The sequence below is a fragment of the Bombus pyrosoma genome, linkage group LG3 (assembly GCF_014825855.1).
Source record: "Bombus pyrosoma isolate SC7728 linkage group LG3, ASM1482585v1, whole genome shotgun sequence".
Taxonomy (NCBI): domain Eukaryota; kingdom Metazoa; phylum Arthropoda; class Insecta; order Hymenoptera; family Apidae; genus Bombus; species Bombus pyrosoma.
In genome coordinates, this window is record NC_057772.1 from 3,159,079 (window position 1) to 3,179,065 (window position 19,987).

A 19,987-nucleotide genomic window follows, 5' to 3' on the forward strand; every position below is an offset into this window, starting at 1 on the left:
TGAACCGTATCGCTCGCATAGGAGGACGGTTTATTTATCGCGGATTTCGCACAGTTCCGGACTCCGAGGTTCGCTTTTATGCACCATGGAACAAAGCTCTAGCTGGGAGCTGGAACGAAAGCTCGGCCGAGGTAGAGGGAAACAAAGAGGAGAAGAGAGGAGAAAGAGAGGAAAAGAGAGGGATCGTATTTTGCTCTTTGGACATGGACGCGCGCCTGGTTCGAAGTTTCACCCTCTCGCGGTGCATTCGAACACGCTTCAGGGACAGAAAAGAAAGGGAGGGAAAAAAAAAGAAATTTCTTCGTCTCTGCACGCTGTTTACCCAGATTTATGATCGCCGGCTCCGTCACAGATGAAATTTCCATGCCGATGGAAGCCCGACCAATATTTCATATCGAGATCTCCCTGTCTCTGCCCGCAGTCGGCCGCGTAACATATTTTCCAGTCCTTACGAGCAAATGAACGAGCTTCATCTATCATATTTACAACGAGCCCTCGAACCAATGCCGAGAGACGATCTGTCTGAAAACCGTTCCGCGCCACTTCCGACCTGCATTTGTTATATTAATTTGGCCACGCTCTACACTCTATGGTATCGCCAATTTTTCACCATGGGATGTTTCCCTTTGCTTCGTATTTAGGCACACTTGACAATATATTAGACATAATATTTATCGAAAAGATTTTTGGTAATTTTGGACAGTAATCCGTAAATTTTTTTCTACCCGAAGTATCATTTCCTATAAAACCGCATAAGAAATAATTTTCATAGAGCTCTAAATATAGCGTGAAACATTACACACGTGTAAATAATATTACAATGTTAGAGTGAGTACCAGGTGAAACTTAAAACTTCCATTTTATTTTTTTTAACTCCTAATTTATCCTTCGACCGGCCACTATTCCTTACCTTTGTATCAAAATCCACGAATCTAAGGCTCGAAAGGAGAACGTTTGGCTCTATCAATCCTTCCGTATACGCGGAACAAACAACTGACAAAAATCGTACGGTCCATGTCACGCTATGAAACGCCTCACGATCTTACTACTCGTTCTTCCACGCTGTTTCGATCAAGTCCGCGACTATTTTCGATACAATCGTTCAACAGAGCAAAGGCGCGATTCGAACGCCTCCGTTTCGCAACCCTTTCACGGTGGTCCGAACGAAACCTATCGATCATATTTACTGTGCGACAGAAACGTAATCTGCTTGTCGACAGGAATCGGCCGAGCGAAGCCGAATCGAGGAGCCAGGAAAGAGGGAGAGACGAGCATACGAAGGGACGACACGAAGAGAGAAAGAGAGAGATGATGGCGCCAGGGGACCACGACCAGGGTACTCTCTCCCCTCGACTTTTTCCCCTGCTTCGTCACATTACGTCTCGCCTCGACGAGACACGTCCCAGTCACGTAACCTTAAATTGGTCAATTATTTGGCAATCGTCGTGTCCCAACCGCCGACGTTCGCAATCCAAAGAGGCACCGCGACTATCCGTGCCAGACAATCGCGGTGTCTTGCTCGATAAAGGCCATCACGTTATCCAGAAATATTCAACGTTGCTTCTTGGATTGACTAAGAAACGGCGAGGGCTTGGAAGGATGAAAAGCTAGCGTCGACTGTTGATTCGAGGAATTCAGAAGGCGGAAGCAGGATGAGAGACGTCTAGAGCAAATCGAATCGCACGTGAGATGTTTATTGAAGTTATCGAACTGACAGGGTGTATCTCGCTTAACGTGTTCGCGACAAGTTTTACGAGCTGCTGCTTGAACCGCGATGAAATTTTTCCGGGAATCGGCGTGAATTTTTCATCTCGGTGTTGATAAACTTCGACGATATACGAGAAATATGAAACGTAAATTTTGTAATTTTATTGTAGTTGGTCGTTTGCTTTCTAAAGAATTGGACGTAAGCTGTCAGACGTTGAATCTCAATACAAAATATCCCTACGATCATAATCAAAGAAACAGAATCTAATCAGCCTCGAGGCGTTACAAAAAATACGCTATCTTTTTTTCGCGTGTGAAATTTTCCATAGATCGTGCATTTATTTAAATTTATGTTAATTCATTTCGATTTCCGATAAATGCATAAATACGCGCCATTTACTAATCGTCTACCTTAATACTAAAATTAAGGGATTTACAAAATCTAGCGTCCATCATATTGCGTTACATGGAATTAAAAATATGCGCTACCTACTTCGTAACGATGGTATATTTTTTAATAAAAAGAGTTTAGGAACAGCCGTCGTTGCATTAAATTATCTTAAAAGAAACTCGAAAACACCGAGACGTCGCGTCGGCTGAATTCTGACTTTACACGAGTCAAAGGCTAAGGAAAAATCCCTTTGTAGACGAAATCCAAAGCGTACCAACACGGGGGTATTACGTAAAAATCTCGATTCCGCTGGCAGGAACGGCCGCGTAACGGTGAAATAGCGAGAGAAAGGAAGGAAGAAAAAGGAGGAAAAGAGGAAAAAAAGGAAACGCTAGCGCGCCCATGTGTTTCCAATTGCGCCACCCTCTGTGCGATTCTCGCACCCCGCCCACGTATGACATACGATTCGCTACTTTTTTTGCTCGCGGGCTTGTTTCTTGCGAGAGCGCCACGGCGCTCTTTAATCACCCTTTTCCACCCTCCGCGCCGCCGGGGCTTGCAAACATAAAAATGGCACACCGCGATTTGCCGCCGGATAAAATGCCGCGCCGCACACGGAACCGTCGAGGACGACTTTCGAGAAAATCCTTCTCGTCAGCTTTTCGTCGTTGCATACACCTTTTACGAGCTATTTTTCCAGGTGTCGTTGTAAACCCTGGTCGAGGATCTGACTGTACGGCGAATGGCTAATTGGATAAGTGGAACTCATAGAGAGGTGGCAGAAGTACGTAATAAACAGGCGAGACAAGAATTTACGATCTAGTTTTTTATGGGGTGTTAAAGAACGACGCAGAGAACAACGTTTGGACGTTGACAGGATTAGAACAGTCGAGCGCTCTTTATCGAAACTTCTTTTTGTAATTGAATTAAATTGGAGGAAGAATTTTAAGCGAATTTTAGCGCCTGCCAATAGAAACGATCATTCGTGGCCAGTCAAGCGTATTTTACGCGTTATTCCATAGGAACAAATATTCGTTAATTGACCAATATAAAACACATTATGTCAGTGTCTACGTGAGCTTTTCAAATAGGAATTACAATTTATCGTTTGTTATAAAAAGACATTTATTCGTTGGACAGATCGAGTGACGTGTACATCGACTTATTCCGTATTAGTCGTGGTAATCTACCGAAACTTTATATCTCGTATACTGTCCTATTAAACAACGAATATTTTTTTCCTCTGTTTAAAACGATATCTTGGTCGTACCGATGCATATGGCTTGGCAGAACCAAGCACTGTAACGTTACATTCTATGCCGAGTGCCATGCTCGAGCCAAAATATGATGGCTGTTGGCATAAAGGAATAGTCTCGTTTATTTCTCTTTCACGAAAACTGAGGAATTCTTTCTTCCCTCTACGTTCTAACTTGTTCTCCGATATATGCACCAAATTACCGTAACTTTATCACCGAAATTCCAAACTTTAGGATTCTCTTAAAATTGCTTCAAATTACCAGCGTTCACTGACCGTATGACAAACGAATAAATATTACGAATTATTCCTTTTATAACGTGTAATCTCACGTCGTCCAGATCTTGTCTCCCCTATGTTTCAGTCGCCTGTAAACTCTGCTCGTGCTTCTGATTTCGCGTTGTCGAACAAACGGAGCGTACATCGTGTATACGTAGATAATAAAATCGCGAAAGCGTGACAATTTTCCGCAGACTCGTAAAAAGTGTATTAAAACCAGCGAATCGAAAGTTCGCGTTCTCTCGGGGAAAGCAATATTCACAGGGAGAAAAGTTTCTTAAGCAATCGGAACAACCGAGTTTCGCAACTTCTTAAGGACTGTGTAATTTCCGGCCTAGAAGACGGATAGCCCATTCCTCTGCCTACAACTCACGCGGAGCTCGAATGCAGGGCAATTTAAAAATCATAATCGTACGCTGTATGCGAGAGGGGGATGGGCTTGGAAGTTTCAACAATTACTCTGCAATTTCTTACGAAACTGTACGTTTGAAATACACAGTCTCTCGGAAAAATGATGAGATTGTCAGGAGATGTATTAATCGAAACTCTGATCATATTTGAGAAAATTGTTCGTCACGTTCAAGAAGTTTCGCATCGTCGCGCGTGTCTTTTTATACGAATTTATAACTTTATAACTGTTGAAGTGGTCAACGCTTCTGAGAAAACTCTACATCTGGTCTTTTTAGTTTTCTTAAGCACTGAAGCCATGGACAGCGCATAGACGAAAGACTGGGACGAAGGCAGACCATAAACAGTAGACAGGCGACGTTGGCTTCGGGGGTTTTCAGTTATAGGGTAACACTGCTGGCATGCGAATCTGGACCAGACTAATTATTATTTTCTACTTGTACTTTCACTTCTGTATTTAAAATATATTTTTCTACCTTGCAATTTATCCACGCGTTTCTCTCTCTTTACACATCTAATAATCTCAACGATAACAGGGGCTGAAAAGAAATGGAACACGTCGAGAAACTTGTTCCACTCTCTAAATATTATAATAAGTGTTCTAACTTTGGACATTTTATATATTTTTGCGTATTTAAATTTTCCATAAATAGCTGAAACTCCGCAACCTATCGATTCTGATTAACAGTAAATTCTAGTCTCCCCACAGGGTAATTTGGCTTTGTCGTTATACCAACAATTATCTACCCCTTGCTCTTGACACCAATCTTCACGCATCTTACCCTATAAATCTCCAGCGAAACAATTACTTCGATTATCTCTCCCTGGCGACTTTGAAACGTAACCAGTGTTCGAGACAAGCGAACACGGAAAGGGTTTCCCTCTGCTACCCCACAAAGAGGGAACAAGCAACGATAAGCGAACGCCAACCGTGTTGTACATCGTACAGGCTGAGCATAGCGAGCCAACGCGTTTGAATGAAAAAGAGCGTTGTCGTCAGGGAACACGGAATCCGTTGCGCTCGCTCGTGCCACGCTATTTTAGGCTAATTAACCGTGTCATTAATCAACCCGAGGAGAAACGAACTTGACATCGAAAGAAAGCGACCTACGATAACGGGTTTCCTCAAGTGTCGCCACACTGCCGGTGTATCTAATCTTTCAATTAACCATGATCACAGGCTAGAAGGAATAGATGAAATAGGGAAGTTTGACGATTTTCTTGGAACTAAAATTGTAGCTAAAATTGTAAAATGATCCGGACGGTCGAAATTAATTCTTGGAAACAATGTCGTTTTTGCGTGCCGTTTAGGCCGCTATTATTTCGGTAAAGCAGTTATAGTTATGAAACGATTCGTTGTTGATGGCAGAAGGTACAATACGGCCACAGAACGACGCATCGAATTATCGAAATTATTACGCAGGGAGCAAGGGAATATTATGACTTTGCATCGATATCTTTTCGTGCCAGTGAAAGATTTCTATTTGTTTCTTTCTACTTGGTTAATTATTTATTACGTGGAATTGCCTCAATTACGTAAAAGGTAACTTGGTTTCCTCGGATAATGTTAAGACGATTCTATCACTGGCATTCTTTCTAAACGCGTGGATTCTGGGAAAGACCGAGACGTAAAAAGACTTTGCAAGAAGTCATCATCTGGAACGTATAAATACCGAAATGAAATATCGAACGGTCTCGGAACGAACCGGAGAACAAATATGGGTGGCGGCGTACGGACAAAAATCCGTGACTTTTCGTCGGGGAAGCGTGCTTTTTACCGTCATTAATTCCGGGATATCGCTGGCGTCACGGCAAGGGTGACTTTCTGCCCTTGCACGAAAAGAGATTATAGATCGTCTTCTCGGCGGACGAGTTGGTTAAAAAAAAAAAAAAAAGAAAGAAAAAAGGAAAGACAGCCAGGCTGCTGTACGTTTTTTTGAGGCTTACTCGACGGTCCAGAAAATCACGGAACAGGGAACCCTTTCGTAAATGAGAACTTGCATCGGAGAACTGGGCTGAACCGAACTTTCGACGAATCCCTGCATCCTATATGAAACGAAAGTAGACCCATTTGACAGAGGAGGAGACTTTGAAAATGACCACGATCGAAATTACTAGAAAATAAAGTTGAATCTTCCAACAAGATTAAATAGAACGAGGAAATAACGACTGAAACCAATTTCATATTCGTTGGAACGCATCGTTCTTAAGAAATTCAGATCTACAAGTACAGGTGAGTGAAGCGTAAGACTAGTACCAAAAGGTTCAAGATAGAAACTACAGGAAACAAATACATGTTGCAAGTATTTTTCCATGTACATAACCGGCTAAAAATTTGGGATCATTTTCTCAAACGTATCTACATCGAACGAAGACTGATTTATTGGGTTGATCACTAAGTGATTGCGGATTTTGTCATTAGGTGGTAATGGTAATCATTATCATCAATCACTTAGTAATTACCACGCAATCGCTTAGTTGTCAAGCCAATAATTCACCTTTAATTTCTTCGACGGTATTTTATTAATTCTTCCAAGAAATTTGAACAAGTTGTCCTTTCTACATATATTGGGTGGCAAATTTAACAGGAATTACCGACATTACCACCTAATGACAAAATCCGCAATCACTTAGTTGTCAACCCAATAGATCAATAGTCCTCGTTCGATGTAGAACGTTTGAGAAAATGATCCCAAATTTTTAGCCGGCCGTGTACATGGAAAGATATTTGCAACATGTATTTGTTTCGTGTAGTTTCTATCTTGAACTTTTTGCCAGCAGTCTTACACTTCACTCATTTTGTCATTACCATCTAATGACACTTAGTTGCCAAGCCAATATACATTCAACGGGTGTTCTATTAGTTTCCTAAGGAAATAAAATTACAATCTAATTTGTTCTAAAATTCCATAGAATAGATAACGCGACTGCAAGCTTCTAGCCACAGCTGTACTTTAAAATCATTCACATTTCGAAAAATACCCCGCTGCATCTACGTATCGAATCTGTAAAATTTCAATGAAAAATTACAAACTGCTCGTTTCGCCACCCCGATAGTCCTGTTATTCACAATACGCTATTGGTTCGAAGCTCGCACACGCATCGCAGCAAAATATGGAACTAATCGAAAGGCAGGAATGGGAACCGGCGTAGCGTTCTCAATCTCCTCCAGTTTCTCGCTCGGAATACGCTATCGACGAGGGTTGCCCATAAAAGGGTGTACGTTGCCTCTCGGCCAAAGTCACGGCGAAACGATGTCGGGTCACGGTGTTTTCTTAGGAAATAAGGTAACACGAGAAAGATCAACAAGTCGAGTAACGTTTCTTACCTTCACGATGATTCTTTCTGGAAAGAAAAGCAGCGATGACGTAGGATCGCGTAGTTTTCTTGGGCGTCGTGGAACGAGAAAGGATGACACGCAACGCGCAATTATTCCACGGATATCGAAGCTAGGTACGTAAGTGGATAGAAAAGAACTACGATACAGCGCAACGTAGATCGTTGGCGAAGGTCAAGTCACGCCTCGATGGTACGCGCCGGAAGAAGAGAGTTTCCATGAAGTCATCCGGCTCCAGACACGACAGATATTTGCAAGGTCGAAAGTAATTAAAAGTGAATCGAGCTACGAGCCATTGCGGAGAGAGTCGAGCCACGGGAACGTGGGTACTTGCGAACGAGCGCAATTAAAGCGTTACGAGATGAAGGCATTCCCTTATATACCGGGTGTATCAACCGAATTAACTCCTTTACGAGGAGGAAATTTGTACGTAAAGTTTAGTGTAAACGCCTTTGATTCAGTTGCGAATAAAATTCACTGAACGACCTAAATGTGCTGAAAGATACGTAGGAGTTGTAAGTGGATACACAATGGAAAATAGCGTCGAAGGCAGCCATTAAGTATACGAGACATTAACTATAAAGCGTAAATATAATAAAAATATTATGCACATCAAGTAAGAAGAAAATAGAGACGGTCGACTTGTTTACCACTTGGTAAACCGATATTACCAGATATGAAACTGGAAATAACTTCACGTTACTTGGGAAGGAACTCCCGTTCCTTTATAGTCAAAGAATCGTCGGCAGAATCCGAGCTTCGCTTGAAACTTGGAAGAATAAGTGTATTTTAAGTGAAAATAGCAGCTTCGCGTTAGCCAAGCTACGATACAACTTGCTCGAAAAGTACTTGAATTTCAATTTGCATGGATGCAAACATACAACTTGATTAATCTGAACGAGATTGTATAAACAGCACAGAAAATCATTTCCATTTATCAACTGCGATACGAAAAAGAAAAAAAGAAAAAGAAATAGAAAGAGATTTTTTAAGTTAAAATTGTAACGACTATGAAACATTCCAAATCCCAACAGCGTTATAAATCAGGAATAAAGTTCTGGAAGCTACTGTAACATCACGGACACCTATGGCGATCAACCTGTTCCACGCGATGCCTCCTATTTCCATCTAACAGGATCGAAGAACCGAGCAGCGTAAACCTTGCACGCAACACACGCGCGTCAGAGCATACGCGCGTTACGCCACGCGTTCGTAAATCGCAATGCAACCTCAACGAAAAAAAAACGGCATAACCCGTCCGTGTAATCGCTTTGACCGCATACCGGCACCGGCCGACTGTCGTCTAAAACGCTGAAAAAGTCCCGTAATTGCGGCAATGAGCGTTTAACCCGTTTTTCGATGCCATGACGCTGCAAGGCCATCGATACGTAACAATCTAGTTCTACGAAACAATAACGTCTCCGCGTCGACATTTTCTTACGGTTCGAGAACAACGAGAAAAGAAGGAAGACGATCGCGATACCGTTAACACGTTCCGTGTGTATACGCCGCACGCTGAACTTTCCATTCGTGTAATTTGGAATTTCGGCAGAGTAAATGTTCAACTCTGTGTGTGTTTGTTAAAACAATTCCATAAAAATTAAATTTATTGCTTTGACGTTTAACACATTTTAAACAAAACAGCCTTTTCTTTATAATCGTGCTGTTTGAACTGCTAAAATAATTGTAAGGCATAAGCAAAACTATTAATCGTAACAACGTGATTGAACGAAAAAGTAAGCAAACATCGGTCTGGCAGGGAACGTGTTAAACGTCGCGGAGAAATTCTTTGGTTGATCGAAGTGGCATCACGTTAGCGTAAAATCGTACGCCGCTTGCGCGGCGCGTAATCGAAGATATTGTGCTCGCGTTGGAACTCGAACGTAGTGGCTACCTGAAGAAACCGCACGTACCAGGATAAACACACAACGATCTCCAATGACGAGTAAAAATTTATTTTTTATCGTTCCGATCATCCTTCAAGGTTTCCGTTACGCAAATATCGTATCGGCCAGTATAAAACGAGCAGCGGAGTAGTGCGTAGAATTTTCAGCGAGAAAACAGGTAACAGGAAACGGAGGGCTTCCGCGAACTTGAGGCAATGGAAAAATAAATTCCAACTTTCGATCGAGTCAACAGTTGAACCGGTGGTCCTGGTGCTTTCTCAAATACGTCGGTTTCGCTAATAGCTTTCGACGAATTGGACACAGCGTGTATGTAGCTGATTCTAAACGGAATCACCGATCGATTTGGAAACAGAAGTCCGAGCACGATCTACGGTTTAAGAACCGACGAGATTTCCCCGGCTACAAATTATTCTGGCCGCGAAGCACTGCGAGAGGCCTCGGGGAGAAGAAGTTAACAGTTCGGGGAAACTAGATTTCACCGAGCGAACATAATCGAGTTGAATTTTTAACCGGCTACTGTTGCCGCCGTAGTCGTAGTCGGTTCCTGAAAGACGACCGAACTAATCGAATTAAAAACGCTCATGAATTTTAATACTTCCGCCACGATGAAATGAGTACAGAGTCGAATCCAATTCGTTTTCCCGGCTCGATCGCCGACGAGTCAGCTGAATTTTCGATTGCTTGTGCAACTGTTCGATTCCAATACCGTGTCTAATCTTTTTTGTTCGTAGTTCTTGGTATCTCTTAGATATAAGCTCATACAAACTATATACTGATCCATAAATTAAGAAGTAAAAAGGGACGAGGATATTGGAAAATATTTTTATAACGTTCACTTTGCGATTTACGATTATTCCTGCGCATTTATGGAACTATGCCAGTTACGTTTCAGAAAGTCGAACACTAATAATTTAGCCAGATGACGGAACACGAATTTAGCGATATGTAATCGTGACGGTTGTAAATTTCAGTAAAATTAATCGACCGCGTACTTTTATATTTGTTTGTTGCGTCATAACAGCTGACGCCTTCCTTCTTCTTTTAGACGATACGAACAGTTAAGACACCGTTCGATCGATTCCGCAAGTTGAGAAATACAAAAATACGACGATGCTGCTTTTTGAATTTACCTTAGAATTTACTGTTATTTATGTCGTATGTTGCGACGAACGAACCTACGGAAATAAATACATCGTCTCTTCGAAACTGGATGTGGATCGTGTACCTATGCAATGAAACGAAGAAATTACCGTAAAGTAGAGCACCGAGAGACTCACATATTCAAACACAGATATGTTATCCATGAAACAAAGTTTAAAATGCGCGATCAAGTAACGAGAAATTGAAAAATTAACGTACAGCGGAGTAGATGAGTTTGAATTCTCAGAGGCTCATCGTGTTAGCGGCTGTAATTGTAAGAAATAGAACAGTAGATTGGCTTCCATCGGGTTCGACTCTCCTTGAAAATGCGTCTGTTTGCTCATTTTATCTCTCCACGCGTAAGATGTCTGAGGAAGCATAACGTGACACGCTTATGCAATCTCCTCGCACAAAGCAGACCAAGTATTTCGAACAAAAGAGAACTTCCAACTAATTCCACGATCCCGCTTAAAACGTGCCATAACGAAATCAGAAGCGTAAAAACCCGGAAAAGAAAAATTGTCCCGTGATGTCATTATTAGGAAGCGTAATCTCCTAAACAATCTCTGTCGTCACTCGAACCATTAGTCTCCCCTAACAAACCTACAACACGTTGCGCCCAGTTGCTTCTAGCCAACCAAACAAATTCATCACCAAACTGTGTCAATACAATAAACTTCGTCCGTAAAAGGTTCGAGAACACGGCGATAAGACCTTAGGGAAGGAAAACTTTGGTGGAAGAAGGGGCGAAAAGAAAAAGGAGGAAAAAGAGCAAGAAGAGCAACCCGTGGAGAGTCCGATTGTAGGTCAGTCGATGTCCTACTTTCTCCTCTTTCCGTGTTACTTGGACGCACACGAGTCTACACGAACAAGTGAGATCCTTGGCTCTCTTATCTGTTGTTTGAGAATATATTTACCAAAGAATATATCACGGTAGAAAGCGCAAAAAAGTCCAAAGACCATTGTTCGATCGATGAATGCGAAGCGGAGCGGCATCAGGTGAAAGGACGCAAAGGGCGCAATCGCCGTGCTCTGTCAAACGGACGAGCGATCCTATGGTGAAAATTTACCGGTGGCTGGGGAACGGAAATAGCCGCGAGACTTGGTGGATCCGGCGCGCAAAGGGATCGCGCGTTGCGCGCCGAAAGAAATACGCTCGATGCAAATTCACCGGTTTCCCTGGTCGCAACATAATTACCCCGCGGAATGGGTCGGGTTAAATCTGGCCGCGACGAGGGACGTAGAGGTGAAAGAGAGAGAGAAAGAGAGAAAGACAGAGAGACAGAAAGAGAGAGAGAGAGAGAGAGAGAGAGAGACGCGAAAAAGGCCGACTACAAAGCGATAATGCCGGAAACGAGCGGAGATGCAAATGAGAGTCGCTGTTACTCGTGGACACAGACGAGACCATCCGTTGGATAGCTCGCAGGTGTACGCTGTAATCGATTCTCGCGATCGAAACGAGCGAAACGGAGAAGCGAAGCTTTGCCGAGGGATTAGCACGATTATCCGAATAATTAGCCTGGAGTTCGTGGGATGGTGCACAGCAAATAAAGCTTCGCCCTGGCCGATTCGAATTCCATCGGTGTATATTTGCTCGCATAGCTGGCACGCGTTACGAGTGAGCACCGCCGATTGTTCCCTGTGAAACGAGCAAAAATTCGCTACGCAGGGAGAGATCAAAACGAGCCGCGGAACGCGTTCCACTCGTAACGTCGGTTCGACAAGCTGGTCGTTGATTAATTTCGCGAGAAATCGCATGTTCCGCATGATCGAACGTCGAATGATTAACAACGGGTGGCTCCGGGGTCTTTGATTCTAGGCGGATCTCAAGAATCGAGTATCCAAAGAGTTGCACGGTGCTTTTACATAGAGTCAAACCTAATGGGAAACATAGTGTATCTTCTTGCAATAAAGTATACTGTAATTTCGCCTAATTTTCGTCGTTCTAACTGTGTAACCTTTCGTTTAAGAAGTCCTCTCCGATGTACACTCCTCTTCGTAAGAACATATCAGGATATTTTTGATTCCGTACAAGACGTAACGCTTGATCTAAATTATCCAGGAAACGATCGATTAATTGCAATGCTCTAATCGTGCAAGACTGCAATCCGATATATGTAAAAGGACGGGATAAACATAAAGCGCAATGACTCACCGAGCGCCTTGCAGAATGCGCCGTGCAGGGAGTCACCGGCGAGCTGAATGATGGCCATGAGGAGATCACCGAGCATCAGGCAGGTGACATGATGAGTCTGGCAACGCCAGTGCAGAACGTGATGAGAGGCTGGCAGCAACCAACCGGCGGCCAACGTGGCTGCCAGGAATACTGCGCTAATGATGAAGCCCACAGGGTACAAGGTGAATCTGATGTCGGCTGGCTGAATTATGGGCCTGAAAGTTTACCAAGGAAAGCATTCCTTTTTTATTCTCTGCTTACCTGTTTACGAATCTGTGTCAATTTCTATCGATATCAGGAAATTAGAATCTCGTTGATCTTCGAACAACGCGAGTCTGATCTACGTGACTGCAATTCTGGGCGCATCTATCCTTGAAAAATTTCGAGACCGTTAGGAACAGAATTTTCGGTCAACAGTGAATTACTGTATCGTTAGAAATTCGCGTAATTAGTCGTTGATTCAAACCTTCGCTCTATTGCAGAGGCTATTGCGTCTTTTTCACGCGATATACAGGATCGAGTGATTTTATCGCGTTACGTTGCAACAGACACTGTTTGCCATTACAAGCACCGATCGCTTCTGTGACACTCTGTCGACAGTTTCGATTCCAGGAACATCCTGTTCGTTCCACGAAACGCGCATTCGTGTCTCGATACTCGAATTTCGACGCAAATCGACGCTCCATTCTCTCCAGCCTCGCCAGTGAAAGTCTCGCCGGTGAAATCGTTTCTCCGAGTTTCGTGAGGGTATCTCGGGCTTAGTCACGTCGTTCACCGCTTCTCTGTTGGAGAACTGTGTCTCCGACAGCGGACAGGAAAAAAAGCATATGGCTGTTTTCTAACTAATCAGCGCGTGTAGTCATGCACCACGAACGTTCACGCTCATTATGCGTGGCATATGTACGATGCGTAGCGCTTTCTACGCGTAGGTATTCGCTTTCTTTCGTCGGTCCACCTAAGACAGGGCTTTTCCTACGAATAATCACCATCATTGTGTAAATAAACATCGACCACCTTCTATTCGAAATAAAACGTTACGCAGAGGCCGGGTTTTGCTTGTGAAAGGGCTGCCCTCCGCGCGACCACATGTAAACGGTCCCGTTAATTGAGTTTCGAGCGTTGTTTTGCAAATTGCACGCGACAAGCGTACGCGTCCACACGTTTTCCGAGTACAATTTCCGAGACTCTGGTGTCGAGCGTCCTATTACAATCGTTTTCGAATAGAAAGTTCAACGATACAATTTGGACCATGTAACTATTATAAAAGGGATTGGTAACGTGAAACTTGATAAAAAGAAGTCCTCTTTGACCATCGATCTTTATGAATTCAAACTACGATGTGTAAAATGTTTCACGTTACATATACGTATATTCTTCTACCGTACAAAATTACACGAATACGTCAAGTTCGTGTTTCATACAGCAACGAAATATGGAATCTGACTTTCATCTTGTCATCGATACGAGCCATCGTTTCAAGTAGCACTATACACCTGGTACGGAAATGTGTTCACGGATGATGCGGCGCATCGCGGTCGCACGGATGTGACCTAGAAATTCTTCGTGAGAGAAGTGAAAGTGAAGGAACCGACTTTTTCTCGTGTTGTCGAAGCGGAGAGAAGCGGCCAGCACCGAACCTCGACCATCGAGGATGCAATTAAGCCGTACGATAAATCCAGATCGAGACAGCCGATACTCGACCGGACAAAAAGTCGATTCGTGCTTCGAACCTCCAAGTAGGACGCGCTTTGATCCAGCTTGCCCTCTTGAAAAGCGTGAATCGGCCGATTGTCGATCGATTAAAAATAAATTAAAAGAACGTGATTTACGGCTGCGAACCGCAAGACCTATACGTTCCTGATAATATTCACCGATTTCACTGGAAACCTGCATTTTCGTTCGCTTTTATTTGGCTGAAGAAATTCAGTGACAGTCGCGTTACAGCCGCGGTTTCGTTCATTACTTTAATTTTGTTTAACGAAGAAACGCGGTCCGTCGAGTAGAACGCTCGTTGCGCTCGTTTGAGAAGGCACGCGAAGAAACCACGCTAACGAGAGGAAATCCTAATGCTAGTCCGAGAAACGAGTGGAAAAATAGTAAAAGATCGGCGCGTATGGTTACGTAAGCAGGATGTCTGAAATTTCCAACGTTGCGGGGCAGCGAATTTTTCTTTTATAGCGTTTTTTTTTGCGTTTTAGAGCTCGGTATATGGATCGTAACGACGTATAAAAATATATGGAATATTTAAGTTTATATTCGTTTTTACAATCCTTATCAGGTATGCATCAAAGATCGAAACAGTTAGGATTTCTCTTTCACATAGTAATAGGATAAAAAGAAACGTAATTTAGCTTATAACTTGCAAAATGTCAATAACAATTATGCAAAAGGATTCGGGTCACGAAACATAATTTAGAAAAAAGATATATAAGAGGAGCCTCAAGATAACAATCTTCCTACTTCTTTAATTTTATGTTTAACTTATATACCAAACTCACTTTTGCGATCCGTGTTCGGAACACGCGAAGACCTTGGACACGTGGTTCAGTTCCTTGATCCTCTCAATACAAAACTGACCAGTGGGTAACGTGACGCCGCCGATTTCAAAGCCGCCATCTGGCAACAACAGGGCATCCTTAGCGTCGCCCAAAATCGTAAGATTATCGGAACGACGACAAGACGGAAAGCCAGGCACGATTTCAGCAGCGGCAGAGGCATTTGGCAGCAAAGGCGTCGGATTCGTGGCTTCCTCGGAAAGAACGCACGTTTGTCTGTAACGGAAATTTTCAATGAGATTTGCTTTGTTTCGAAAGCATCGATGTTGATAAATTAACATTAGGAATATAATGGAAGAAACGAAAGACTGGATACGTTGGTGATGTAAGATTAATGGTGTTGTAGAAACGTTTAAGTAAGATGAAATTGAGGTGAAAGGATTAGGTAGCGATTGTATATAAGTTGGATATTAAAGAGCGATGATTCAGAAATACTATATACCTATATCCTGTGTTTTTATCGAGTAAAGGATTGAGCAAGAAAAAGCGAGTAACGTTGGATTACAAATTGTTTTGAAACAGCGTATTTCTTATTCGCGTAAAATCTGTCTTTTATTCAGGACGGTTAATCCTTCGACGGTGTGATAAATTGAAAAATTATTCGCCATGATTATTTCTGAAATAATTGTTCTTTTACGCTCAACATTTACACGTCGTGTTTCTTGAATTCTTGATGTTAGATACTTAAGATGTACGAGACTTTCACTATCAAGTTTAAGAGATTCGCTTTGAGAATCAATAAATCTAACGATAAGCCTGAGTCTCGAAGGAACTACAATTCATAGAACTAATATTTAGGATTTTCCAAGACATCTTACACTAAGTAAGTTCGACGTGGACGAATAGAAGCAAAGCGACAGAGAAAACCACAACCGCTAGCACGAGTGGATAAAGAAGAGAAAGAAAAATGCATATATCGTTCGTATCGCAAGAATTTATCTAGGAAACGCGCCGGCTGGCCACACAGAATTCTAACAAAGTCCACGGAACGCCCAAGCTTGAACGATTGAAAGCGCGATTAAAACGAAACCCGGCATTTTTTGTTTACTCGAGCGTCACGCTTGCATCGCAAACACCGCATTTCCGAGGGAAGCCTCGCGCAACTTTTCCCAACATTTATTCTTTTTTTTTTTCCGGAGGGACGGCGTCAAACGACAACTGGCGCCTCTCAATAAAAATACACCGGCATGGGTAAACCAATAAATTTCGTGTAACCGACCGAACGATTACAGTTATTCGCGAAGCTAGCCGGCGTTCCTCTCAACTTCGAGCTTGCCACTAGAATACAAATCACCGGGATATTTGTCTGCAAGGAATATCGATCGTCTCTAACTTGTCTAAATTATGCGGTTCGTTTGTATATTAAGCCGCATAAAATTTAATTTACCTTCCTGTTTTTCCGTTCGGTTCATGTGTATACGAACTCTATCGGTAATATTACGATAGCTTTATATGGCTACAAATACATGTACATGAATATTAACTCTGTTCGCAGCAGTGTTCGTTCGCGCATTTAATTATTTGATAGAAATTTCCGATAAAAACATCCCGAGTTTATCAAACAACCTAACGTATTTTATACTGACAAACTATGGAAACAGATACTAGCTGCGAAAGAGTTTTTAAAACGAGTTTCCTTGTACCTTTAACCTCTTACAGACTAATGGTATATCACGTATCAAACCGACGTTTAGAAAGCCTGTTGTAGACTGTCATTGAGACATATCGAAATATAAAATTCCAGGTTAGATGGAACTACTTTGTGCCATTTTAAAAATTGCAGTAAAATATAATGTTCCGTTAAAAGAATTTAAATGTATATTTGCTGATTATAGATTTTAATTATATATCATAAAATATTATAGTTCGAAACATTAATAGCTAAAACCGTAAAAGTTTATGTCAACAAGCTATGAATCGATACTTGGAAATATCGTTTTTCTCCGTAGTTGTGCAGCGTACCTATTCGTAAACAGAACGCTAATATCACTGGATCAACCAATTATCCTCGACGTGTCTTACCTTTGTTGTCAAAGCAATACATATCGCACGAATCGAAGGAAAGTCAACAAAACCTCAACGCAACGCCTCAAAACACCCAAACTCTAAAACTTACTCTTCTTCGTAGAAAGTCGCGTTTTCTCCGCAGCATTTTCTAATACGTGGTCTCATGGTGGCAGCCGCGTGGTTTCCTTCCGTTTTATTCTTCATGCAAACTAGAAGAGCGTTCGAATCGGCGCAATACTCGCTCGGCTCGAATCTTTCGTTCATGTGGATGTCGATGAGCACGCGGCCATCGTCCATGAGCACGAACGGATTGGTGATTCGGTAGGGTACGTAGATCAACGCAGAATTCTGATCGCAAACGGGCCTCCTTCCCTCGACGATGTCCCATTCCATGGGCGGTTTCTCCAACATATTCGCCTCGGAAGGCGAATAGATAATGGGTTTCCATTCGTTTTTCGTCGGTCTGCAACGAGTCCTCGTGTCTGTCTCGTTGTCAGATTCTTTCACCAGTTCCTCGTTGTGTCGACAACACTTGAGAATGGTCAATCTCGGTTTCATAGGCACGTTCACGGGTTCGCACAACACCGGGATTGCAATGGTCCAGAGAATCGTAAGGTAATAAATCGCCTTCATAGCGAAAATCATTCGTAAAAAGTAAAACGATGAACAGACGAGTAGAATCGAAGAATAAAATCAGACGAACATTACACGGAAGTTTCAGTCGTTCGACAGTCGTTTCGTAAGCTCGATGTTTGGAGAATTGCACAAGTCACCGTTGTCAAAGTTTCGCGAATATATCAAACATCCGATGTAATTTACGAAATTCACTCACTCCTCGCTAAGAATATTCGACCGCATATTCGGCGGCGTAGAATACACGAGAGTTCGAAGTCGTTTGTTTGGATCGCGCGACTATCGTGTTTATAAACAGCGTACACCAAATGTTCGACGTTCACTAAACGATCAATTTATTCGGTAAAATGGGAGGGAAAGGCAAGCGTGTTTTTGCATCGTTTCGATCGCGATACGCCTACTGAATTTAATAGCGTGGACGAAAATAAGCACGAAATACTCGGAGTAAGAGGAGTTTTGGCGCGTCTCTGTAGACAGTCGGGTTCGAAATCGGACGTGACTCGCTCGCTCGAAGGTATCGGAGTTACTGAAGCGGGCCGACCACGCGGCTCACTCTCGAGCCACCGGCGGCAGCGTGGCCTGTGGTTGCGCGCGCAGCCTCCCGCCACTCCCGCCCTTATTCAACCATCTAACCTTCTTCTTTCTTCGCGACGGACCTCCTCGACTACCGTGGGGTGAGTTGGCGCGACCACGTGCTCGCTCCCACCACACTTCCTTCCCGGAAGTGCAACGGTATCTTGCGTGAGTCCTTCGTTCCTCCTTGGCAAACCACCCGCGTCTCTGGTTCCTGCTTAGGATCCTCTTTTCCTCATTTTTATACTTCCGTCTCTTATGTTTGTATAAAGGAATTAAATTACACATCAAGCAAAATAATGAAATCCTGCGTTGTTAATTAAATCATCGCTTCCTAGAATTTTCTTCTTTTCGTCAACACTATCCGTTTAATTAAATAATATTTCCGTAACCTTCCTATCTTTTGGCTTTTCCCCAAAAGTTTGTTTGAGTTATGTTACTCGAGATATGTAGCGTGAAATGTATCAGCGTGGATTCGTTTTCAAAGGAATTAGCTTTAGTGCTGAAGATGAGAGTTGCTTCGCGGTGGGTTCGAGAGATTCCATACGACGGAAACATACAAACGCATCGACCGATGTTCGATGAGGCTGGCCTCGGTGGTTTGATTAAAAATTACGTACGTATTAGATAACCGCGAGAATCGGGAAATTTCGCACGGTAATAGGCAGGTTAAACGAGCCGAGAATCCAGCGAGAATCGCTCGTCCAGATCTGGAAGGCGGCCGCGCGCCGCTTCCGGGAAGATACAATGCTCGAACGGAATCTGTGAGAAAATACACAGCACCGCCCTTGCGTTCATTATTATTGACAAAATAAATATGGTACTATCGTGGCGGACGTGGTATCGCGAAATTACCATCTCTGCCTATGTATTTTCAGCGCGCAAACATCCTGGACCACGGCGATGTATCGGTGGTGAGTTCTGATCGCGTGCAGGTCGACGATGATAATGACCGAGAATCAAGGTAACAGTACGCAAGATCAAGTCCATAAACTATCCTCCGAGGCTGCCTACGAAGAGATCCGCTGCCGGGGAGCACACTTTCCACGTAGTGCTCAGCCGCTCGTTTGGGTAATTTATGGTCGCGTTATATTCGCGCGAGATTAACAGTGTACCGCTCGATCCCGTTCAACGAAGCCAGATCGGCCAGCAGACGGTGTTCTGTGAACACTCTTTCGATCTCGTTACCGTCTGTTCCCTCGAATCCAGCCGTTTCATCGATTCTCCTCGAGTTTAAGGCCATATCAAGAAGAACCTCTTAACAAACGAGATACTTTGAAGCAGCAGCAGCACCAAAGTATTTCGTAATTAAGGAGTATACAGCGTGTACAAAAACAGCATGGTAGAAGGTTTTTTTCGAATACTGGCATGACGTGGCCAATTTGGTTAATGGTCGATCGTGATGCAAATACCAGGCTTCCAAGAGTTTCTAGGGTGTAACACTGTCGAAAATTGATTCGAAAGACGGGTTCCATCCAGAGTGGAAGCTTTCACGGTAAAAACCGCTTGGAAGACTCCTTTTTACCCCCTTTAAGGAACGAACAAGACGCTGTTCCGAGCCGACAAGCGGAAACGCTTTAAAAGTTTCGGACGGCGCCAATTAAACTTCTTCGCCATTT

The 19,987-nt window shown here is 43.0% G+C and overlaps 1 protein-coding gene across 1 annotated transcript in view; it reads right to left on the reverse strand.

The window, feature by feature from the left end:
* The window catches only part of LOC122577918 (probable G-protein coupled receptor Mth-like 1), a 154,168-nt gene extending 135,865 nt beyond the window's left edge, over positions 1-18,303 (reverse strand). The window contains exons 1-3 of the mRNA XM_043749621.1: positions 17,272-18,303; positions 15,099-15,371; positions 12,580-12,815 (exon numbers count right to left, since the gene is read on the reverse strand). Of these exons, the coding sequence (XP_043605556.1) occupies positions 12,580-12,815; positions 15,099-15,371; positions 17,272-17,807 (1,045 nt within the window). The 5' untranslated portion in view covers positions 17,808-18,303. The remainder of the gene's footprint in view (positions 1-12,579; positions 12,816-15,098; positions 15,372-17,271) is intronic.
* Between the last annotated feature and the right edge of the window lie 1,684 nt (positions 18,304-19,987).